Source organism: Tamandua tetradactyla, chromosome 6, assembly GCF_023851605.1.
Source record: "Tamandua tetradactyla isolate mTamTet1 chromosome 6, mTamTet1.pri, whole genome shotgun sequence".
Classification (NCBI taxonomy): Eukaryota; Metazoa; Chordata; class Mammalia; order Pilosa; family Myrmecophagidae; genus Tamandua; species Tamandua tetradactyla.
In genome coordinates, this window is record NC_135332.1 from 117813086 (window position 1) to 117839564 (window position 26479).

At 37.0% G+C, this 26479-nt stretch overlaps 1 protein-coding gene and 1 pseudogene across 1 annotated transcript in view; both read left to right on the forward strand.

Moving 5' to 3' along the window:
• The window catches only part of LY96 (lymphocyte antigen 96), a 38575-nt gene that overhangs the window by 5398 nt on the left and 6698 nt on the right, over window positions 1-26479 (forward strand). The window contains exons 2-3 of the mRNA XM_077167018.1: window positions 4398-4487; window positions 22424-22552. Of these exons, the coding sequence (XP_077023133.1) occupies window positions 4398-4487; window positions 22424-22552 (219 nt within the window). The remainder of the gene's footprint in view (window positions 1-4397; window positions 4488-22423; window positions 22553-26479) is intronic.
• LOC143688744 (craniofacial development protein 1 pseudogene) lies at window positions 4494-7123 on the forward strand (annotated as a pseudogene).

A 26479-nucleotide genomic window follows, 5' to 3' on the forward strand; every position in this document is an offset into this window, starting at 1 on the left:
TGATGAAAAGAATATTCTGAAAATATTCTGAAGATTAGGCCTACAGTATCTGCTGACTGACTGGATGTGACATTGTAGTATGGTTATCCTTGATTAGCATGTTTAACTTGAGATCTGGCATGTCCTTCCACTCTAAGCAAATAAGCCTCTTTACTGGCTTTTCAATTGTGCATATATTGTTCTTTAACATGGAATATCATTGTCATTACTCCTGTTTCATGTAAACCCTTGACAGCCCATCAAAAATCCTATTTGTCCTATGGATCTTTGTCAATTTAGTTCAGTTTAATTCAGTTTAACAAGTCTTTATTCAACAGGCATTGTGTTTGGTCACTATGCAAGGGAAAGCTGAGAGAAAAAAAGATTAACTAAAATATAGTCTGTACACCAACTTTGTCTTCCTTATGTATAGTTACCAGTATTCATTCATTTATTCTACAAACTCAACATGGCCTCTGAGAAGTCTAATAACAATATCGAGCTAGAACTCTTGATTTATATCTTTCTAAGCCTCTTTATTCCTAAGTCTTCTCCATCTCATCATCCACCTAATTCCTCAAGTCCCAAACCAGGGGTATCCTTAATTATCCCTTTCCCTGACCCACACATCCAAATTATCAGTAATACCTATTTTTTTCATTATCTCCAGAATATATTATAAATCGAACTACTTCTCGTCATCCTCTACTATTGCTTAGAATGCCTTCATCTCTCCTTTGGCTACTGCAACAACCTCTTAAATTGTCTCTCCACTTCTATTCTTGCCCCCATACTATCTGTTCTCAGCAGAGGCCAGAGTGATCATTCCAAAATATAAGTTAATCAGATAATGTTACTCCCTGTATTACTTTCCCAGGGTTGTCATAGCCAATTACCACAACCTGGGGGGCTTAAACAACAGAAATTTATTCCTTCACAACCTAGAGGCCAGAAGTCCAAAATCAGGGTATCATCAGGACCATACACCCTCCAAAGGCTCTAGGAATGAATCCTTCCTTGCCCCTTCAAGCTTCTAGTGATGGCCAGAAATCCTTGGTTTTTCTTGGCTGGTGGCAACATAACTCCAATCCTCTGTCTTTACTGGCCTTCTTCCCTATGTGTCTCCATTGCTGTGTCCAAATTTGTCTCTTCGTATAAGGACTCCAATCATATTGGGTGTAGGGCCAACCCTAATCTAGTACAATCTCATTTTAACTTGTTACATCTGCAGACTATTTCCAAATAAGGTCACATTCACAGGTATTGGGGGTAGAATTTGACAAATCTTTTTTGGGGGGACACAATTCAATGCACAACCCTCCCCCTGCTTAAAATTCTCCAGTGGTGCGTCACTGCAGAGTAAAATCCCAACTTTACACCAGGGCCCCACATGGCCATGGACCCTGCCTCCTTATCTGATTCTTATGATTCTCCCCAACTCATTGTTTTCCATTCATACTGGCCTTTTATTCTGTTACTTGAACATATCAATATCACATTTACCTCTGAGCCTTTGCACTTACTATGAATCCTTCTGATTAAAATTCTCTTCTTCTAAAGCCTTCAAGGCTGGTTCCTTCCCATCACCCACTTGCCAAGTAATGTCATTGAATTATCTTTGCCCCCTTCCCACTTCTCCATTCCCACACACACTCTCCATCGTTTGCTTTTTAATTTTCTTGCTAGAATGGAGGTTTCTCAAGGGCAGAGTCCATGACTGTCTTGTTTATTGTTGTTTCTCTAGTGCCTAGGACAATGCTTGGCACACGTTAGGTGCCAAGTGAAAGTGTTAATGAACATATGTTTATTGTCTATCATGAGCCAAGTGCTGTACTATGTTCCAAAGACATGAAAAACAAGTAAGACATGCTTCCTGTCCTCAGGCATGGGATACTTTTATGAAGAAGACGGACATGTAACAGACAATTATAATAACATTTAGAAATGACCTGTGCAGAATGAGCAAGTATGTAAATGATGGTGTGTTTGTGACTGTGAGGGCAAGGAGGTACGGAAGAGTCATGGAGGGTGCAACAGAGGGGATGATATTTGAGCGTATTTTGAAGGAGAAGGAGGAGTTTCCAGACTGAGGAGACAAGGGCAATCCTGGCAGAAGAAACTGTATTTATGTAATGCATTAATTCCATTAAAGAAGTAAAATGAAGTGGTATGATGGTTCAACTGTAGTCAACATTGATCTCTTCCTTTCTTGATCTCAGCTAACATTCACTGCCAACACTCTGAGTGGTAGTGGTTTCATTTCCAGGACGAAATGCAGTTGCCTGAAATGTTGGATTAAGGACTCTCAGGCTGAGCTCAGTGGGAAAAAATGCCATGGTGCCCACCTTTGCAACTGCAGGGGAAATTGGAGACTCTTGTTCTGTGCATTTGTTGAACATGGTCACCACCTTCTGTATTTTATAAACCAAATGTAGGTCTTTACCATATACATGGTAAATTTAAATTAATGAAGTTATTTTTCATTAGTTCCACAACCCCTTGCAAATATCATGTTACTTAAAATCACATGCTATATACTGTTATAGTCTCTTTTGATTCTTACATACAATTATTTTATGTGTGTTGAGCTTGTCTCCCCAGAAAATCATAAGCTTCCTGATGCAAGGACTAAGTTTTATGCTGCTACTTCCCATTCTCTACCTCTTCCCTGCTACGCCTTACTCTGGTGCCTGACCCAACATTGGGCACCCATAGGGCTCTCTAAACATTTGTCTAGTTGGATTGAATCAATGTTGTTTTCATCATAATTTGACCAACTTCAGACATGTGGGAATCTTAACTGGAAACAGAAAATAGGTCTTAGTACAGCACTGAACATAGCTCTGGTGATTTACTGCTGTTAACTTGTTCTCTACTTCTGCTCCAGAGGCTTGTTCCTCATGCAAATGATATTCAACAAGCATATGGCAGGAAAGGAAAAGACACATTACATTGTGCTTGGTAATGCATATAAAAGTGTCCACATTTCAATACTGCAAAAAATCTTCAATACCAATAAGAAAACCTTTAATATACAAAAAATTATATTAATTGTACAAACTTTTGAAAATACAGTTAAAAAATGAAGAAAATAAATTACCATAAGCCTACCACACAGAGTTAACCACTGAGAGTTTTGGTATATGCTCTACTAGATTTATAAAGATATATATTTTTTCAAATGGGAACTACTGTTTATACTATTGGGTAACCAGTTTTTTCTATTTAATAATAATATACTATAAACATTTCTGTCATTAAAACAATTTCTTTTTTTAATTTTTAATTTTTTAAAAATATAACAACATACAAACACAAACATTCTTAGAATGGAATATGATCATTCCATTAAATTAAAAAGTTATATATATTGATATATAATCAATAACTCACAATATCATCACATAGTTGTATATTCATCACCATGATCATTTCTTAGAACATTTGCATCAATTCAGAAAAAGAAATAAAAAGAAAAAAGAAAAAAACTCATACATACCATACCCCTTGCCCCTCCCTCTCATTGGCTGCTAGTATTTTCATCTACGCAATATATTTTTGCCTTTGTTTCCCCTATTTTTTTTCTATACCGCTTACCACTCCCTTTCATTGATCATTAGCATTTCAATCTACTAAATTTATTTTAACATTTGTTCCCCCTATTATTTATTTTTAATCCATATGTTTTACTCATTTGTCTATACCATAGATAAAAGAAACATCAGATACAAGGTTTTCACAATCATTTAGTCACATACAATTTCACTTTTAATGACTGCATATTATTTTTAAAAATGGCTGTACCACAACTTATTTATATAAACACTTCCAGAGATTTGTATTTCTTCTTTTTCCTTCCCTTCCCTTCCTTTCCCTTTGTTATATAAATCATGCAGGTATGAACATCTTGGCCAAATGTTTGTGAATATCCATGGTTAAGTGAAATAACTGCTAACCCAGCTCATTCTATGAGAATTTTATTGTAGATTAACTCAATACAGTGAGTGACAGAGATTAAAAAAACTGATATAGTCCCTATCCCTTCTTCCTCCTCAGTGCTTTTATGAGCTCTTCCTCCGTGCCTCTATTCAAACTTCCTCTTTAGGAAGATTCATTGCTTAACTCATTCATTCATTCTAAATTTACTAGATCTCTAATTGCTTGTTGTGTATTTTCTATTTTGAGGCAATGGAACACACAAAAAAGATAAGGAGGGCAGTATAGAAAAAGACAGACTAAAAAATTCCAATATGGAACAAATGATTGTATGAAAATATTTGTGGGGGGATGTATTTTTAACCCTTTAGTTTTTTTCATTATAGAATTTTAATTCTAAAGGTATCCTTTGGTGACTGATTTTCACAATAGTAATTAGAAATGACATCATAATTTATTGATATTATCTTTATCTCATTTAGATTACATGAACTACCCTATTTCAATTAATCTTACACCTTGTATAACACTGAAGGGAAGCAAAGGACAATTGGAGCTTCAGTTCATTCCAAGTAAGTTCAATTTTTGTTTTTACGGATCAATGAAAAGGTTTCAAGAAATACCCATGATAGATTTCTTCCTTGCACTTTGCTATTGGGGATGGCTGCTGTGGTCCTGTGGGTTGAGTGATAGTGACATGGAGAAATTGGACTCCAAAGACTTCTCCACCTTGAAGGAGGAAGAGAAGTCCTTGCCTTTGGTTAGAGAATATAGTAAAGATGTAAATGAATTAGTAAAGGAAGATGAAGTGAATGGTGAAGAGCAGACCCAGAAAACCAAATGGGAAAAAAATATCTCAGAGCATTCCAGCTAGGAAGAGAAAGAAGGTAGCCTCTCATTAGAAGATGAAGAAGAGAAGAGTCCAAGGCAGAATCTGAGGAAGCAGCAGTGAGGAGGAAGACACAAATGCAGAGCAGGAAAAGGGCACTGGGTCAGAGGATGCAAGAAAAAAAGGAGGACGAACTCTGGGCCAGCTTCCTCATTGATGTAGGACCAAAATCAAAAGTGCCTCCAAGTACACAAGTTAAGAGAGAAGAGACTGAAGAGATGAGTTCAAGTGAATTGTTGGTCAGAGAAGAAGAGCTAGAGAAACCTAAAGGCATAGAAAATGTTAACATTACCAAGGTGTTTTATAAAAAATATTTTTATTGTATAATGTAACATATATACAAAGCAAAGCAAGAAAAAAAGCAATAGTTTTCAAAGCACTCTTCAACAAGTAATTACAGGACAGATCCCAGACTTTGTCATGGGCTACTATATCATCAGCTCAGATTTTTCCTTCTAGCTGCTCCAGAATATAGGAGGCCAGTAGGAATACATATTGTTTTTGTCATCACAATCAACTTTTTTTTTTCTTTTTTGTGAAAAATAACATATATACAAAAAAGGCAAATTTCAAAGCACAGCACAACAATTAGTTGTAAAACAGATTTCAGAGTTTGGTATGAGTTGCAATTCCACGATTTTAGGTTTTTACTTCTAGCGGCTCTAAGATACTGGAGACTAAAAGAAATATCAATTTAATGATTCAGCAATCATATTCACGTGTTAAATCCTACCTTTTCTGTATAACTCCACCATCACCTTTGCTCTTTCTGTCTAACTATTTAGGGGTATTTGGGCTATGGCCATTCTAACTTTTTCATGTTGGAAGGGTCTGTCAATAATATGGGGTAGGAAAATGGAACTAGTTGATGTTATGGAGAGGCTAGGCCCTCTAGGTTTCAGGATTTATCTGGTCTAGGGAACGAACCCATCTAGAGGCTGTAGGTTTCTGGAAAGTTACCCTACTGCATGGAATCTTTGTAGAATCTTATATATTGCATTAGGTGTTCTTTAGGATTGGCTGGAATGGTTTTGTTTGGGGTTTGGCAAGTTATGATAGATAACAAGGTCTAATTGAAGCTTGCGGAAGAGCAACCTCCAGAGTAGCCTCTTGACTCTATTTGAAGTCTCTCAGCCACTGATACTTTATTAGTTACACTTCTTTCCCCCTTTTGGTCAAGATGGAATTGTTGATCCCATGGTGCCACACCGCCAGGGAGACTTTCACCCCTACATAGAGGGGAGGGCAACGATTTCACTTATAGAGTTGAGCTTAGAGAGAGTGAGGCCACATCTGTGCAACAAAAGAGGTCCTCCAGAAGTAAGTCCTAGGCATGCCAATAGGTAGGCTAAGCTTCTCCACTACCTACATAAGCTTCACAAGGACAAGCCTCAAGATCAAGGGCTTGGCCTATTGATTTGGGCCTAATGTTTGACACAGTATCAGGGGATTCCCTGATGGTAAAGTTTAATAGTTCCATATTTTTTCTCCCATCCTTCAAAGGACTTTGCTAAAACTTTTTGATTATATGCTTAATATATTCTAGTATGTATCCAGGCATTACATTAAGCTACACAGGATTAAAGGCCCTCATTATTATTTTCAGCTCCCTGTGATTCAACTGTTCAAGTGAGCTATCCAGACAGGTGGACTTAGATTATAAGCTACAGAAAACTTAGGTTCTGGACAAAATAAACCTTTTGTCCTTTGGTCTCAAAGAGTGGGTGCAGTTCTAAAATATAGACAACCTCTTCCTTACCCCTGTGTTCTGAATTACCTTAATTCCGACCTGATTGGCTTTATTCTTATCTTTAAATACCAGGTTATAGATATATAAAACATCCTCTCAAAATCCAGGGTTAATAATTACTGCTCTGGACTGAATGTGTCTGCTATAAAAGCTTACAATCTAGGCCCCTGTTTTCTTATAAGCATATTCTAAAGGAAATAATACAATAATTGTCCTTTTGTTTCTGGCATATTTTGCCTCTCCAGATGTCTTACAGGTTCATTTACATTGTTGCATAACACACAACTTTGTTCCTTTTTGCGGCAGAACAATATCCATCATTCGCCAATCTTCTTCTCAGTTGGTGCATACTTCAGCCACTTGCATTTATTAGGCATTATTTATTATACTCAAAGTCCTTGGTCCAACAACATTCTTAATTTTAGATAACTTTATTGTTCACAAGAGAAGGATAACCAATAAACACATCCTCACCAAATAGGAAATCTGAACTTCCCCTTAAATCTTCCCCTCCCCCCATCATTTACCCTGCTGTTGCTGTGTTTCCTGTTAAACATAGCACATAGCCCATAGCATGCAATAGCAGTTTCCCCCGGTACCCTGGACTTAAATATTCTTTGTAGACAAGTCATACCTTTGAAGTAGTTCTTGCAAGAACTTATTTATATTTCTAGAGTTAATCAGTGGGACAGATAGGTCTATACAACTCTTTTCAACCTTGTTCACCTTCGATATGGTAATATAACTTATAGACCCACTAGAGAATTGCTGTCACTTCTATCTATTCCCTTCCATTTGAGTTCAACCTCATTAGTAACTGATCACCCATATCTAGCTTCCATGTCTCTCTAAGTCTCTTATATTCTGTATTATAAGCCTCTGATTTGTCCTTTTCCATGGTCATAAAAGTGGAGTCATACAGTATCTTTCCTTTTGTATCTGACTCATTTTACTCAGCACTGTGTCCTCAAGGCTTATCCATCTTGTCATGTGTTTCAGGATGTCATTTTGTCTTACTGCTGCATAACATTCCATTGTATGTATATACCACATTTTGTTAATCTACTTCTCTGTTGGTGGGCATTTGGATTGTTTCCATCTTTTGGCAATTGTGAATAATGCTGCTATGACCATCGGTGTGCAAATGTCTGTTTGTGTCATTGCTTTCAGCTCTTCTGGATATATACCAAGTAGTGCTATTGCTGGGTCATAGGGCAACTCAATATTTAGTTTACTAAGGAACCACCAAACTGTCTTCCATAGCAGCTGTACCATTATACATTCCCACCAGCAGTGCATAAGTGTCTCAATTTCTCTACATCCTTTTCAACATTTATAGTTTCCTGTTCATTTAATAGTAGCCATTCTTATATCTGAAAAGTGGTATCTCATTGTAGTCTTGATTTGTGTTTCCTGTACAGCTAATGAAAATGAGCATTTCTTTATGTGCTTTTGAGTCATCTTTGTATGTGCTGTTCAGAAAAATGCCTATTCCTATCTTTAACCCATTTTATAATTGGGTTGTTTGTTCTTTTGTTATTGAGTTGTATGATTTCTTTATGTATACAGGATATCAAACCTTTGTCCAATGTGTGATTTCCAAATATTTTCTCCCATTGAGCTGGCTGCCTCTTCACCTTTTTGACTAAGTCTTTTGAGGTACAGAAGCATTTGATTATTTATTTATTTATTTTTCTGCATGGGCAAGCACCGGGAATCCAACCCAGGTCTCCAGCATGACAGGCAAGAACTCTGCCTGCTAAGCCACCATGGCATGCCTAGCATTTGATTTTTTTTTCATTTTTTAAAATTAATTTAAAAATATATAACAATAAACAAACACAAATGTTCTCAACGTATGATCATTCCATTCTACATATATAATTATTAATTCACATCATCACATAATTGTATATTCATCATCATGATCATTTCTTAGAACATTTGTATCAATTCAGAAAAAGAAATGAAAAGAAAACAGAAAAAAATTCATACATATCATACCCCTTACCCCTCCCTTTCATTGATCACTAGCATTTCAATCTACTAAATTTATTTTAACATTTGTTCCCCCTATTATTTATTTTTATTCCACATGTATTACTCATCTGTTGATAAGGTAGATAAAAGAAGCATCAGACACAAGGTTTTCACAATCACACTGTCACATTACAAAAGCTATATCATTATACAATCATTTTCAAGAAACAAGGCTACTGGAATACAGCTGTACATTTTCAGGCAGTTCCCTCCAGCCTCTCTGTTACACCTTAACTAAAAAAAGGTGATATCTATTTAATGTGTAAGAATAACCTCCAGGATAACCTCTTGACTCTGTTTGGAATCTCTCAGCCACTGACACTTTATTTTGTCTGATTTCACTCTTCCCCCTTATGGTCAAGAAGGTTTTCTCAATCCCTTGATGCTGAGTCTCAGCTCATTTCAGGATTTCTGTCCCACGTTGCCAGGAAGGTCCACACCCCTGGGAGTCATGTCCCACGTAGAGAGGGGGAGAGCAGTGAGTTTGCTTGTTATGTTGGCTGGAGAGAGAGGCCACATCTGAGCCACAAAAGAGGTTCTCTTAGGGGTGACTCTTAGGCCTAATTTTAAGTGGGCTTAGCTTATCCTTTGTGGGGTTAAGTTTCATATGAACAAACCCCAGGATTGAGGGCTCAGCCTATTGCTTTGGTTGTCCCCACTACTTGTGAGAATATCAAGAATTCTCCACTTGGGGAAGTTAAATTTTCCCCCTTTCTCACCATTCCTCCAAGGGGACTTTGCAAATACTTTTTCATTCACTGTTCAAATCAGTGAATGAAATCTGGGATTTATCGAGACATCGCTGTGGACAAACATACAAAATCTTATACTTAAGGTTCCATGTATTTATGGTGTTCAATTAAGCTGTCCACATAAGTTATATTAGGGACTGCACTAATCGAAATATAAATTTTGTACCAAATAAACATTTTTTTCTTTAGTCTACACATAAGTTAAAATTTTAAAATATTAATTATCATCTATTTTCAGCATCCTGCAGTACTGACATTTCTTTGTTCTTCCTCATGCAAAAATATTTTTAAATTTGTACATTTAGTCACTATTATTATGCACTCTAGGCATTCCTAGGTTATACCATCTCAGTCTTTATCACCTATCTTTCTGATTCATTTTGTGCCCCCAGCCCTCCTCCCTCTGTCATTCTCACATTCAGCTTCATTCAGTGTTCTAACATAATTGTATTACAGTTAGGTAGTATTGTGCTATCCATTTCTGAATTTTTATAATCAGTCCTGTTGCACAATCTATATCCCTTCAGCTCAAATTACCCAATATCTTACCCTATTTCTAGCTCCTGATGATCTCTGTTACCAACCAAAATTCTCCAAGTCCATTCACTAATGTCAATTCATATCAGTGAGACCATACAGTATTTGTCCTTTTGTTTCTGGCTACTCTCACTCAGCATAATGTCCTTAAGGTCCATCCATGTTGTTACATACTTCATAACTTTATTCTGTCTTACGGCTGCATAATATTCCACCATATGTATATACCACAGTTTGCTTAGTCACTCGTCTGTTGATGGACATTTTGGCTGTTTTCATCTCTTGGCAATTGTAAACAATGCTGCAATAAACATTGGTGTGCAAATGTCTGTTTGTGTCTTTGCCCTCATGTCCTCCGAGTAGATACCTAGCAATGGTATTAGTGGGTCATATGGCAATTCTATATTTAGCTTCCTGAGGAACCGCCAAACTGCCTTCCACAGAGGTTGCACCATTTGGCATTCCCACCAACAATGGTTAAGTGTGCCTCTTTCTCCACATCCTCTCCAGCACTTGTCCGTTTCTGTTTTATTGATAATGGCCATTCTTGTGGGTGTGAAATGATATCTCATTGTGGTTCTGATTTGCGTTTCCCTTGAGCATCTTTTCATGTGCATTTTGGCCATTTGTATTTTCTCTTCTGAGAAGTTTCTGTCCGATTCTTTCACCCATTTTGTAATTGGGCTGCCTGTCTTTTTGTTGTTGAGTTGAACAACCTCTTTATATATTCTGGATACTAGACCTTTATCTGATACATTGTTTCAAATATTGTCTCCCATTGTGTAGGCTGTCTTTTTACCTTCTGGATGAAGTTCTTTGATGCACAAAAGTGTTTAATTTTGAAGAGTTTCCCATTTCTTTCTTTCTTTCTTCAGTGCTCGTGCTTTGGGTATAAGGTCTAGGAAACTGCCTCCTATTATAAGATTTACAAGATATCTCCCTATATTTTCTTCTAACAGTTTTATGGTCTTAGATCTAATGTTTAGGTCTTTGATCCATTTTGAGTTAATTTTTGTATGGGGTGTGCGATATGGATCCTCTTTCATTCTTTTGCATATGGCTATCCAGTTCTCTAGGTACCATTTATTGAAGAGACTGTTCTGTCCCAGGTGAGTTGGCTTGACAGTCTTATCAAAGATCAGTTATCCATAGATGAGAGGATCTATATCTGAACACTCTATTCGATTCTATTGGTCAATATATCTATCTTTATGCCAGTACCGTGCTGTTTTGACCACTGTAGCTGCATAATACGCCTTAAAGTCAGGTAGCGTGAGACCTCCAGCTTCATTTTTCTTTTTCCAGATATTTTTAGCTATTAGGGGCACCCTGCCCCTCCAGACAAATTTGGTTATTGGTTTTTCTATTTCTGAAAAGTAAGTTGTTGGGATTTTAATTGGTATTGCATTGGATCTGTAAATCAATTTAGGTAGAATTGTCATCTTAACTCTATTTAGTCTTCCAGTCCATGGAGTCAGTATGCCCTTCCATCTATTTAGGTCTTGTGTGATTTCTTTTAACAATTTCTTGTAGTTTTCTTTGTATAGGTCTTTTGTCTATTTAGTTAAATTTATTCCTAAATATTTTATGCTATTGACTGCAATTGTAAATGGAATTCTTTTCTTGATTTCCCCCTCAGATTGTTCATTACTACTGTATAGAAACACTACAGATTTTTGATTGTTGATCTTGTAACCTGCCACTTTGCTGTACTCATATATTAGCTCTAGTAGTTTTGCTGTGGATTTTTCAGGGTTTTGAACCTATAGTATCATATCATCTGCAAACAGTGAGAGTTTTACTTCTTCCTTTCCAATTTTGATGGCTTATATTCCTTTTTCTTGTCTAATTGCTCTGGCTAGAACTTCCAACACAATGTTGAATAACAGTGGTGATAGTGGACATCCTTGTCTTGTTCCTGATCTTAGGGGGAAAGTTTTCAGTTTTTCCCCATTGAGGATGATGTTAGCTGAGGGTTTTTCATATATTCCCTTTATCATTTTGAGGAAGTTTCCTTCTATTCCCATCCTTTGAAGTGTTTTCAACAGGAAAGGATGTTGAATTTTGTCAAATGCTTTTTCTGCATCAATCAAGATGATCACATGGTTTTCTGCTTTGATTTGTTGATATGGTGCATTACATTAATTGATTTTCTTATGTTGAACCATCCTTGCATACCTGGGATGAATCTTACTTGGTCATGATGTTTAATTCTTTTAATGTGTTGCTGGATTCGATTTGCTAGAACTTTGTTGAGGATTTTTGCATCTATATTCATTAGAGAGACTGGTCTGTAGTTTTCTTTTTTTGTAATATCTTTGTCTGACTTTGGTATGGGGGTGATGTTGGCTTCATAGAATAAGTTAGGTAGCTCTCCCTTCTCTTCAATTTTTTGAAGAGTTTGAACAGGATTGGTACTAATTCGTTCTGGAATGTTTGGTAGAACTCACATGTGAAGTCATCTAGTCCTGGACTTTTCTTTTGGGGGAGCTTCTTAGTGACGGATTTAATTTCTTTACTTGCGATTGGTTTGTTGAGGTCGTCTAGTTCTTCTTGAGTCAAAGTTGGTTGTTCATGCCCCTCTAGAAGGTTGTCCATTTCATCTACATTGTTGTGTTTATTAGCATAAAGTTGTTCATAGTAACCTGTCATTACTTCCTTTATTTCTGTGAGGTCAGTGGTTATGTCTCCTTTTCCATTTCTGATATTATTTATTTGCAACCTCTCTCTTCTTCTTTTTGTCAATCTTGCTAAAGGTTCATCAATCTGATTGATTTTCTCATAGAACCAAATTCTGGTTTTGTTGATTTTCTTGATTGTTTTCATGTTCTCAATTTCATTTATTTCTGCTCTAATCTTCATTATTTCTTTCCTTTTGCTTGCTTTGGGGTTAATTTGCTGTTCTTTCTCTAGTTCTTCCAGGTGAACAGCTAATTCCTGAATTTTTGCCCTTTCTTGTTTTTTGATATAGGCATTTAGGGCAATAAATTTCCTTCTTAGCACTGCTGCATCCCAGAAATTTTGATATGCTGTGTTTTCATTTTCATTTGCCTCGAGATATTTACTGATTTCTCTTGTAATTTCTTCCTTGACCCATTGGTTGTTGAGTGTGTTGTTGAGCCTCCATATATTTGTGAATTTTCTGGCCCTCTGTCTACTATTGATTTCCAGCTTCATTCCTTTATGATCTGAGAAAGTGTTTTGTATGATTTCAATCTTTTTAAATTTATTGAGACTTGCTTTGTGACCCAGCATATGGTCTATCCTCGAGAATAGTCCATGAACACTTGAGAAAAATGTGTATTGCTGTTGTGAGGCATAATGTTCTATATATGTCTGTTAAATTTAGCTCATTTATTGTATTATTCATATTCTCTGTTTCTTTATTGATCCTCTGTCTAGATGTTCTGTCCATTGATGACAGTGGGGAATTGAAGTTTCCAACTATTATGGTAGATGTGTCTATTTCTCTTTTCAGTGTTTGCTTCATGTATTTTGGAGCATTCTGGCTCGGTGCATAAATATTTATGATTGTTATGTCTTCTTGTTGAATTGTTCCTTTTATTAATAATAGTATCCTTCTTTATCTCTTTTAACTGTTTTACATTTGAAGTCTAATTTGTTGGATATCAGTATAGCTATTCCTGCTTTTTTCTGATTGCTATTTGCATGAAATATCTTTTCTCAACCTCTCACTTTCAACCTATGTTTATCCTTGGGTCTAAGATGTGTTTCCTGTAGACAGTATATAGATAGGTCCTGTTTTTAAATCCATTCTGCCAGTCTATGTCTTTTGATTGGGGAGTTTAATCCATTAATATTTAGTGTTATTACTGTATAGGCAGTGCTTTGTTCTACCGTTTCACCTTTTGGATTTTATATGTCATATCTCATTTTTCTTTTTACCTTTACTGATAGTCTTCCTTTCTACACTCTTCTCCACACCTCTCTCTCCTGTCTTTTCTTATCTGTCTCTAGTCTCCCTTTAGTATTTCTTACAGAGCTAGTCTCTTGGTCATAAATTCTCTCAGTGAATATTTGTCTAAAAATGTTTTAATTTCCTCCTTATTTTTGATGGACAGTTTTGCTGGATATAGAGTTCTTGGTTGGCAATTTTTCTCTTTTAATAATTTAAATATATCATCCCATTGTCTTCTCGCCTCCATGGTTTCTGCTGAGAAATCTACACATAGTCTTATTGGGCCTCCCTTGTATGTGATGGATTGTTTTTCTCTTGCTGCTTTCAAGATTCTCTCTTTCTTTTTGAAATATGACATTCTGATTAGTATGTGTCTTGGAGTATGTCTATTTGGATCTATTCTCTTTGGGGTACGCTGCACTTCTTGGATCTGTAATTTTAAGTCTTTCATAAGAGTTGGGAAATTTTCAGTCATAATTTCCTCCATTAGTTTTTCTCTTCCTTTTCCCTTCTCTTCTCTTTCTGGGACACTCACAACATGTATATTCATGTGCTTCATATTGTCACTCAGTTCCCTGAGTCCCTGCTCATATTTTTCTATTCTTTTCCTTATATTTTCTTTTGCTTGTTGGATTTCCGGTGTCCCATCCTCCAGTTCATCAATCCTATCTTCTGCCTCTTGAAATATGACATTGTAGGTTTCCATTGTTTTCTTTATCTCTTCTACTGTGCCTTTCATTCCCATAAGTTCTGTGATTTGTTTTTTCAAACTTTTGATTTCATCTTTTTGTTCATTCCTTGCCTTCTTTATATCCTCCCTCAATTTGTTGATTTGATTTTTGATGAGGTTTTCCATGTCTGTTCGAACATTCTGAATTAATTTATTCAACTCCTGTATTGCATTTGAATTGTTGAGTGTTCCTTTGACTGGGCATTTCTCCAATTTTCCTAGTGTGATATGTTATTTTTTGCTGGCATCTGGGCATTTAATTACCTTAATTAGTTTATTCTGGAGATTGTTTTCACTTTTTTTTCCTATTATTTTCTTGCTGCATGACTTTGTTGTTTATATGTTCTTTGACATTCAGTTCTTGACATTCAGTTCAGCTTGTTCTAGTCCTCTAGCTTAGGTTTTGTTTAATAGATCAGAATTTTCCCTTCTTGTTTTTTTTGTTTCTTGCCCTGTATGTATGGTGCCATTCCCCCACACCTTAGGAGGGTCTGCTTAGGTATTATAGACCCCAGTCAGATTTTCCCAGATATCAAACTGGTCTCCTCTCAGGAGGAAAGAGTCATCTGCATCAGTTTTCCCTGAGGGTGAGACCCAGCAGATTAAAAGGCTTTCCTATGTAGTCTCTGGACTCTGCATTTTTCCTACCCTGCCCAGTATGTGGTGCTTTTTTACCTGCAGGTCCCGCCAGCATAAGGTGATGTGGTACCTTTAGCTTCAGCAGACTCTCCCTGCTGGAAGCATGGTGAAGACAGAGGAGAGGTTGTAGGCTGGCTTTAATCTCTACCCTTTTCCAGATCCTGGAATCTGAATTCCTTGAGGGAGGACTTCCACCTGAACTGGGTCCCACTCCTCTCCTGGGGAAGGCACAGGCTCCAGACAAGCTCTCAAACAAGCCTGTTTCTGCCTATGCCTGGGGCAGTGGAGCCCGAGAAGCCTTGCAGTGGTATCAAAAGAGTAATCAATACATAGAAACCCAGCCACAAAGGAGAAAAAGAAAAATCCTTTTCAGAGCAGGACCCCGTTCCTCAGGTTTGCCAATCAAGAGCTTAAGTTGGTATATTGCTCTGTGTATCTCCAGGTCCTATATGCCCCCTCCTTTCCTGTAGGTCCCAGACCTTTTCAGATCCAAAAAACTGTTTTTTTTTTTCTTTTTTCTTTTTCTGTCAGCCCTGCCCCCTCTGCGCTAGGGCAAAAACCAGCAACCTCCACTTTTACTCAAGGTTCCGCTGAGCTGGGGGCCCATTTTTAGTAGTCAGAATTTGTTAATTAACTCCACAATTGGTGTTTTGTTGTGCTCAGCCCCTGCTGCTGGTAAAGTGTCTTTCCTTTCCCCTCTTGGAAGCAGCCTGTGGGTGAGGGACGCCGGCCACTGCGGCTTGGGGAACTCACAGTTTTAGGGGGGCTCGCAGCCAGTTCAGCTGGTCCAGACTCGGGTATGCTATGTGTCTGGTCACTGATGTGGCTGCAACAGTTGCTCTGTACTGTTTCTGGCCATTTATTAGCTGCTCTGGAGGACGAACTAAATCCCACACCTCGCTAAGCCACCATCTTGGCTCCATCACTTCTTTTAAGGCCTTCAGCTGATTAGATGAAACTTCTCTCACTGTTAAATTGATTGTAGATGCAATGAGCCATAGATGCAAAACTTAATGATGATCTAAATCCATGGGAATATCCTCACAGAAACAATAAGGCTTGTACTTGTTTGACCAAACAACTGGATATCATAACCTGGCCAAATTGACACATGAACTTAAGTATCACAGTCTACCACTTGTCGACTTGGCACCCATATCTCTCTCTTTTTTTTTTATCACCACAATTGACTTTTTTTCCTTCTTTTTTTTTTTTTTGTGAAAAATAACATGTATACAAAAAAAAAAAAAACAAATTTCAAAGCCCAGAACCACAATTAGTTGTAGAACATATTTCAGAGTTTGGCATGGATTGAAGTTGCACAATTTTAGGTTTTTACTTAGCTGCTCTAAGATACTGGAGACTAAAAGAAATGTCAATTTAATGATTCAGCAATTACATTCATTTGTTAAACCCTACCTTCATTGCATAAATCCACCATCACCTTTGATCTCTCTATCCTTCTCTATAGGGACATTTGGACTATGACTATTCTAACTTTTTCATGTTGGAAGGGTCTGCACTATTATGGGGTAGGGAGATGGAACTAGCTGATGTTATGGAGAGGCTGGGCCCTCTAGGTTTCAGGACTTATTTGGTCCAGGGACCCATCTGGAGGTAGTAAGTTTCTGGAAAGTTACTCTAGTACATAGAAGCCTTGTGGAATCTTATATATTGCCCTAGGTATTCTTTAGAATTGGCTGGAATGGTCCTGGTTGGGATTTGGCAGGTTTATGATAGGTAGCAATGTCTAACTGAAGTTTGTTTAAGAGCAGCCTCAAGAGTAGCCTCTCTGCTCTGAAATCTGTCTGCCACTGATACTTTGTTGCACTGCTTTTCTCCCTTTTCATCAGGATGCAGTTGTTGATCCCACAGCGCCAGGGCCATACACATCTTTTTAAACCATACTTAATCTCTAAATAAAAACAATAACAGTCATATTTTCACCTAAAAATACTCAACTGTCCTGTGTACAACTGGAGCCATATTAATTTTCCCCAGAATAGGGTAAAAGTCCTTAGGTAATAGTCACTGTCAAAACTTGTTATCCTATTTGACATTAAGTTAATACAGCTTATCTCCTGGTAAGGGATACAACGGGAAAGAAAACAAAAAAATATATATTTGCTTTACATAAAACAAACAATCTCATAACAACAAAAGGAAGAAATATTCAAGCCATTATAGTCCCCATTTCTGTAACTGGTCACATGGTCATAGCTTGTACTTTTAACTACCTTCTTCCACTACCATTCATGTTTCTTTTACCCTCAGCAAGCACCTCAGCTGGCCATGGTTCTTTGCCTGGCAGGGTGGTCCAAACCTTCATTTTTGAAGTTCCTGGGTCATTGGTAGTCCTGCCTGGATTGAGTTGTTGCAGTTTCCCATTACAGGCCATGGTAGTACTAAGAGACACCCTAAAAGATCTTCTATAGTCCAGGAATATTCTTCTTTACCTCCATTATGTAGCAGCAGTCTTATTTCCCCTTTATAATCAGCATCAAAAATCCTAGCCAGTACAATAATTCCCTTTTTAGTTGTTGGTTCAGAGGCATGAGGAGCCAGAAGTGGCTGGGTGGCAATCTTAACTCTCAGTTTGAAGGAATCTTTGTTTTTACTGGTGGAAGCAGACCTGTAGACCAGGAGAGCCTTAGGTTGCAGGGACAGGAAGCAAAAATTTTTCTAGTGGATCACTAGGGGTAATAGTGAGTGGTTCCACTCTTGTTTTCATATCTTGCTTCCTAGACCTGTGACTCTTGGCTGTGGGAGAAAGAGCACCTTAGAATGGATGCTGATTTAGAGCATATACAGCATCCTGGAGAGCATCAGCCCAGTCTTTCAAGTTGTTGCTACCTAGTTGGTGCCATGGTTGAATCTTTCAAAGGCCATTCCACAGTACAAATAAAAGAATGCTCTTTCATGAACTATAAAAATGTACATCACTATTCCAAAATATTAGTAATAAGGTGGTATATGGGAAAAATACAGCTAATGCAAACTATGGACTATAATTAATACTTTATAGTAATATTTTAGTATTCTTTAAATACAAATAAATCTTAAATACAAATAAATCTAATCCAGAATTAGATGGTGGTTATGTAGGACTGAGAAAGGATAAAGGGATTGAGAGATGACTCCTAAGGGGTGTGGGGATTTTCTTTTGGGAGTCACGAAAATGTTCTAAAATTGATTGTGGTCATGAATGCACAACTCTGTAATTATACTAAAAGCTGTTAATTGTACGTTTTGGATGGATTGTATGAAATGTGACTTTATCTGAATAAAACTGCTTTTAAATAGAAGGCCATTCCATCATCCTATCAATCCAGCTGCTTCAGGATGATGGGGAACATGGTAAGACAAGGAATTCCATGAGCATGTGCCTATTCCTGCATTTTTTTTTTCTGTGAAATGGGTTTCTTGATCAGAAGTACTGCTGTGTGGAATGCCATGATGGTGGATAAAGCATTCTGCAAATTCATAGATGGTAATTTTGGCAAAAGCATTGCATGGGGGGAAGGCAAACCCATATCCAGAGTTTGTGTCTATTCCAGTTAGAACAGATCATGATGGAAATGGTCCGATGTAATCAACTTGCCACCAGATAGCAGTCTGATCACCTCAGGGAATGGTGCCATATCAGAACCACACACCTTTTCCTTACACCTTTTTCTTACCAAATTTCCATTTGTATTCCTTCCATGTCCCTTGGCTACAGCCCATGAATCAGTACACAAATGCACCTCTGGCCATTTTTCTTTCCAGGCAAACTGAAGAACAGGTATACTGCTCGAAGTTCTACTCATTGGGAGGATTTCCCTTCACTACTGTCCTTCAGGGATGTTCCAGAGAGGGGCTATAGTGCTGGAGCTGTCCACGTTTGGTTGGTAGCTGTTTATCATGAAGAACCATCTGTAAACCAGGCCTGAGTTTACTTTTCCTCAGTGAACTCATCTTAAGGAACTCCCCAAGAGGCCATAGCTATGGGCTTGGAAAGAGAGGGTAATGTGGCAGGAGTGGAGGCCATGGGCATTTGGGCTACTTCCTCATGTAACTTGTGCTTTCAGGGCCTACTCAAGCCCTATCTCATATGTACCACTTCCATTTTATGATGGAGTACTGCTGTAAATGCTCAACTTTATGGTTTTATGGTAGGTCAGGCAACATCCAGTTCATGATAGGCAATTTAGGTCTCCTGATAACTTAGTGGCCCAAGTTAAGCATTTGGTCTCTACTAAAGCCTGGCAGCAGGCCAAAAGTTGTTTCTCAAAAGTCTGTATATACACTTGATAAGATTTCCTTTCAAGGCACACATACAAACTTTCATGAAAACAGCTACTCCAACTGCTACATGTACCCCTGTTTTGGAGTGGTTCAGGCACAAAATGGGCCATGGGACCACTGTTTAAAACAGACCCCATGCTGTTCTTCTTCTCTACACAGTGAAAGTAGAGACTTGAAGACAAGTGATGGTGATTCAGGCTCAGAGCAATGAGGACTTGCATTAAGGTAGTGGTAATGGGGATGAAAAAGAACCTAGCAAAATTTATTGGGTTTGGGAATTCTAGGGAAGTTTTGCTGATGAAGATGAGGAAATTAACTTTGGATTTGTCAAGTAAGGTAGGTGAACAACATTTGAGTAGAGATGCTGAGTGAGCATATGAGACAGGGGCTCAGGAGAAAGGTCAAGACTGAAGGCAATGATTTTGGAATTATCACATAAAACCAAGGAGAGTGCAGAGTGAGAAGAGAAGAGAATTGAAGATGGAACCCTGAGAAAGAGGACTCAGTGAAAGAGACTGAGGAGAAAGAGAAAGGCTGGAGGATGTTGTGGATTAAATTGGGTCACCCCAAAGGTATGCTGATGTCCCAATCTCTAGAAAGTGACCTTATTTGAAAATAGGGTCTGATGAGATTAGTTGCGTTAAAATGAGGTTATATGGAGTAGGACAGGCCCCTAGTCTTCTAACTGGTGTCCTTATAAGAAGGGGAGAGAAAACAGAGTCAGAATAGGGGAGAACATTATGTGACAATGGAGGTAGAGAATGTCATGGAGTGCTGGCCAGTCACCACCAGAAGCCAGTAGAGAAACATGGCCCTGCTGACACCTTGATTTCAGGCTTTTTTCCTCTAGAACTGTGATATAATAATTTTCTTTTGTTTTAAGCCACCTAGTTTAAGAAACTAAGACTGAGGTGAGGACAATGGAAGAGAGTGGTAGCACCAAAGCCATAGGAAGGAGAGAGGCTTTTTTTTTGCGATTTTAAATATGTTATCAGGGAAGTTTTCAAGTACACGGGAAAGTGAGAAGATACTATGATGAATTCTCATTTACTCATCTCCTAGGCTTAACAATTAATGACATTTGCCCATATTTGCTTCAGTTATGTTTTTTTCTGTGCTGAAGTATTTCACGCAAGTCCCAGGCTTCATGACATTTCATCCCAGATACTTCATTAAGAGTCTCAACTACTTAAGGACATTTTCTTAGATGACCTCAATCCTATTCACAACCCAAAAGATAATCCCTAAATATCATCCAATACCCAGACCATACAGAGATTTCCCCACTGCACCCTAAATGTCTTTTACAGAAGGTTTTTGCAATCATTTCTCCAAAATGCTCCACTTGGCATTTTCCCCCTCCACTGCATTTCTAGTGCCTTATCGTGACTTAAGGTAGAGAGCAGGAAGGTGACAGTAAATATTTAGAATAATCCAACTAACATCTTGATAACTTTTTTTTCTAATTCCAGGTTATAAAACAGCATTTCTGAAACATAAGTTGCAGACATGATGCTCTACTGCCCCTTAATACTCAGATGTATCTTTCCTATACACAAGATACCCTCCTAGGTAACTGCAGTTTATAACCATTAAAACCAGGATAACATGGATCTAATACTAACATTTGATCCTCAAGTGCCATTTCAAATTTTTCCCTCATTATTTATATTTTAAAATATTTATATAGTTCCACTTATTTTCCTAAAAGAAAAATCTGACCATAAATTCCCTCTGCATCATCCCCAAAATCCAAGTTCTAGGCCTAAAATCATTAGGTAAGCCTTCAACCTTCAGTTATTTTTTTGTGCAACATACAGGTCTGTATTTCCCATCCACCCCTACCTCAAACACACTTTTTTTTAAAAATAAAAACTTGTTTTTTGCTTATGAAAATATGATCTTTTTGGAGATCACTGTGTTAATAATAATCTTGCTCTTTTTTTACATGAATTTTTAATTAATTTAAATTTAATTTTTCCTCTGCCTTTTAAAGAGAAGTCTGCTGCACAACCATTCTACAGTGTAGAATATACCTAGCCATTTCCTTGATTATTTCACATTTTGCCTCCACCAACACTGATGACCACCCTAGCTAATGCATCTGTGTATTCACCTTTGATCTTCTTCCAATGTGACGGATGGGGAATAGTGTTTAGATGCTCAAGATGTCCTGCCAAACTGTCTCTAGCACAGAAGGAAGGAGAGAGTTTTGAGGAAGAAGCTGGAAGTTATGTTAAACATAGCAGTATTTGAGTTAGATAAAGATGGAAAAGTTTTTTATGGTTATGGTTATGGTGGCTCATGGTGATCTGGTTAGTAAAACATTTTCAGTGTGGTAGTGGTTGCAATAATTGTTTTCATTATAAAAAGGAATGTATATCTTTTCCAGTTGGGCCAACTGAATAACTTGGAAGAGGTGAACAAAATTTATTGTTTATTGGAATTTTCTGTATTAGTATTGGTAATGGGAGATGATAAGTAAGTAAAAAATAGCCCGTGCATTTAATTTTTGATCAAAAGGTTCAATTTTATTCCCCACAAAATCTCTTATCAAAACGCTTGAAAAGTTGACATGGGTTGATTGTCCTCTCTTACTTTCCTTTCCCTCTCCTTTCATTTGAATTTCTTAGAAGAACTGTGACTAGAACTGGAAATTGTATGTCTTCATTTGATGGTTTTCTCAATCAGTTTATAAAGGTTCCTCCATTTTTAGGTGTAGTGTACATAATTCTTACTGTGGAACATTTTATTTGATTAAAATCTAGTTTTCATACCAGAACTTCAGTTTTCTCATCTGTATAATGAGGATAATTATTCCTACCCTATAGGGTTTTGCATTGATTAAATGAAATAATGTATGAACAGCACATGGCGTATTATAAGTGTATAATAAATATTAGCCATTATTTACAAAAGAAACTCTTATTTAAGGGGCTAATGGGATGCTTTTTTTCTTTTAAAGGGAGAGATCTAAAAAAATTGTATTTCAATCTCTATATATCGGTCAATTCCATGGTCGTTCCAAAGCGTAAAGAAGTTATTTGCCGAGGATCTGATGATGATTATTCTTTTTGCAGAGCTCTAAAGGGAGGTGAGCATTCAGTTCATATTACACTTAGAATATGAGATTATTCCTTATGAGAATGTTATGAAAATTAAATACATTGACAATGTGATGTTCTATTCTGATAATAATTCTTTATTTCTGTCCAAAGATTTTAGAACTTTTAGTTGCTTAACTAATATTTTGCAATTACGTTGCTGAATTGTTAATAGCATGACACTTTGAGTGTATTTGAAGGGATGTTAACATTTTGTATTGTTCAGATTAATAATATAATAATACCCTTGATTATAAATCTCTTTTTCTAAACATTTCTAAACTAATGCAGCTACATTGGTTTCTTTCAGTGTCTTCCCCATTCCTCACCCTTTTTTTCCATTCTGGAATTATTCACAGAATCATAGCATTTTAGAATTTAGGACCATAAAGATCACTATTTCAAACCTATGATTTTTTTCCTTAATGTCTTTTAAACTAGTACTTTAAATAGTTTAAAAGACTATAAATATATTGTTACCTTACCCAAAATTGGAAAATATAGACAAAAAAAAGCCACAGAATCATATTTCTAAAAATATTTGGGGGTATTCTTGTTTTTTATGAATGCATACTGTTTATAGAGTTGTAAGTACACTGTACTACAGTGTCTCTTTTTAAGAATTAACTTAATTCTTTGAAGACCTAATCCACATGGTTCAAAAATCAAAGTATAAGTAGGACACAGTGAAACTTCTCCCTCCTTCTCTTGTTTCTTGTTTGCCTAATTTCCGAACACCCCATCTCTACCCCTCCACCACAGTAGCCACCTTTAATAGTTTCTCAGTTATCCTTCCAAAATTTCTCTATGTGCATACGAAATCTTATTTTTCCTCCCCATTTTTACATAGAAGTTAACATGTTTTACACTCCCTTTTGTGCTTGCTTTATTTAGACTTAACAATATTTTGAAAATCCAAACAGTGGACTGTACTTTTGAATCTTTTTTTTTTTAATGGCTTGAAACTTTTTCTTAATTGAGAAATCTTCACATGCATACATTCTATACATGGTATGCAAGTAATGGCTCACAATATCATCATATAGCTGTGTTTTCATCACCACGATCATTTTGTAGAACATTTGTATCACTCTAGAAAAAGAAGAAACTCATATATACCATACACCTTATTCTGCCCTCTCATTGACCACTAGTGTTTCCATCTTTCCAATTTATTCTTATTTTTTTCACAGCTCTACAGCCTATTGGTTTGGTTGTCCCCACTGCTTGTGGGAATATCAGGAATTCTCCACTTGGGGAAGCTGAATTTTTCTCCTTTCTCATCATTCCCCCAAGGGGACATTGCAAATACTTTTTTCTTCACTGTTCAAATCACTCTGGGATTTATCGGGGCATCACTCTGGACAAACCTACAAAATTTCATGCCCTAGTCAAGGTTCCATGTGCTATGGTGTTCAATTAAGCTGTCTACATAAGTTATATGAGGAAATGTACTAGTCAAAATATAAATGTACCAAATAAACATTTTTTGCTTTAGTCTCACACACAAGTTAAAGTTTTAAAATATTAATTACCATCTATTTTCAACACCCTGCAGTATTGACATTCCTTTGTTCTTCCTCATGCAAAAACATTTTCAAATTTGTACATTTATCATTGTACTATCATTATGCTTAGAGTGTATAATGATGGTGACTAAATTTACCCAATTTATTTTAACCTTTGTCCCCCCATTATTTATTTAATTTTTTATCCATATTTTTTACTCATCTGTCCATTCTCTGGATATAAGGAGCATCAGACACAAGGTTTTCACAATCACACAGTTACATTGTAAGTGTTTGTTCTAGTTTGCTAGCTGCTGGAATGCAATATACCAGAAACGGAAGGCTTTTTTTTTTAATTAAAAAAAATTAACAACAAACAAACAAAACAATAAGATATCATTCCATTCTACATATATAATCAGTAATTCTTGATATCATCACATACTTGCATATTCATTATTTCTTAGAACATTTACATCGATTTAGAAAAAGAAATAAAAAGACAACAGAAAAAGAAATAAAACGATAATAGAGAAAAAAAAGTTATACATACCATACCCCTTACCCCTCATTTTCATTTACCACTAGCATTTCAAACTAAATTTATTTTAACATTTGTTCCCCCTATTATTTATTTTTATTCCATATGTTCTACTCTTTTGTTGATATGGTAGATAAAAGGAGCATCAGACACAAGGTTTTCACATTCACAGAGTCACATTGTGAAAGCTATATCATTGTTCAATCATCATCAAGAAACATGGCTATTGGAACACAGCACTACATTTTCAGGCAGTTCCCTCCAGTCTCTCCACTACATCTTGAACAACAAGGTGATATCTACTTAATGCGTAAGAATAACCTCCAGGATAACCTCTTGACTCTGTTTGGAATCTCTCAGCCATTGACACTTAGTCTCATTTCACTCTTCCCCCTTTTGGTCGAGAAGGTTCTCTCAATCCCTTGATGTTAATTCTCAGCTCATTCTAGGGTTTTTCTCAGTCCCTTGATGCTGAGTCTCAGCTCATAGAAACGGAAGGCTTTTAAAAAGGGGAGTTTAATAAGTTGCAAGTTGACAGTTTTTAGGTCGTGGAAACGTCCCAGTTAAAGCAAATGTATAGAAATGTCCAACCTAAGGCATCTGGGGAGAAATACCTTGGTTCAAGAAGGCCGATGAAGTTCAGGGTTTCTCTCTTAAGTGAGAAGGCACTTGGTGAACAGGGTCAGTGTTTCTCTCTCATGGAAAGGCACATGGTAAACATGGTATCATCTGCTAGCTTCCTCTCCTGGCTTCCTGTTTCATGAAGCTCCTTGGGAGGCATTTTCCTTCTTCATCTCCAAAGGTCGCTGGCTGGTGGACTGCTTCTCATGGCTATGTCATTCTGCTCGGCTCTCCCTGAATCTCCCTCATTCTCCAAAATGTTTCCTCTTTTATAGGACTCCAGAAACTAATGAACACCCACTCAAATGGGTGGAGACACACCTCTACCTAATCCAGTTTAACAACCACTCTTGATTAAATCACATCTCCAGGGAGATGATCTAATTACATTTTCAAACATACAATGCTGAACAGAGATTTGAAGAAATGGCTAGATTTATAAAATGGGAGTAGGGTTAAAACATGGCTTTCTAGGGTACATATATCCTTTCAAACCAGCACAGTGTTATATCTTTATACATTTGTCTTCAAGAATCTAGGCTACTGGAACACAGCTCCACAGTTCCAGGTACGTCCCTGTAGCCACTCCATACACCATAAACTAAAAAGGGATATCTGTACAATGCATAAGAATAACCTCCAGAATGACCTCTGAACTCTGAAATCGCTCAGCCACTGAAACTTTATTTTGTCTCATTTCTCTCTTTTCCCTTTTGGTCAAGAAGGCTTTCCCAATCTCTTGATACTGGGTCCCGGCTTATCCCAGGATTTCTGTCCCACTGCCAGGGAGATTTATATCCCTGGAAGTCATGTCCCACATAAGAGGGAGGGCAGTGAATTCACCTGCTGAGTTGGCTTAGAGAGAGAGGCCATATCTGAGCAACAAAATATGTACTTTTGAATCCTGCCTTATTGATTATATGCATTAAGCATATTTGTGTTACTTTACTAACTGTAATTTTATCTCCCACATAATTTTCCATTTAGTGGATATGCCCTGGTTTGCTTAACCATTCTCCTACAGGACATTTAAATTTCTTCTGGTTACTTTTAGTATTATAAATGATGCTATAATAAATATATTTCTTCATATATTTTGCCTTATATTTTAGATTTGAGTATTCTGCTATTTAGAGGAAGAAGTTAAGGGTAACTCACAGAGCGATTTCTGGTCCTAAAGATTCAAATATATTTGTGTTTCTGTTTATATAAGGCCAAGTTGCAAAAGCATTGTTGTGCAGATGTAT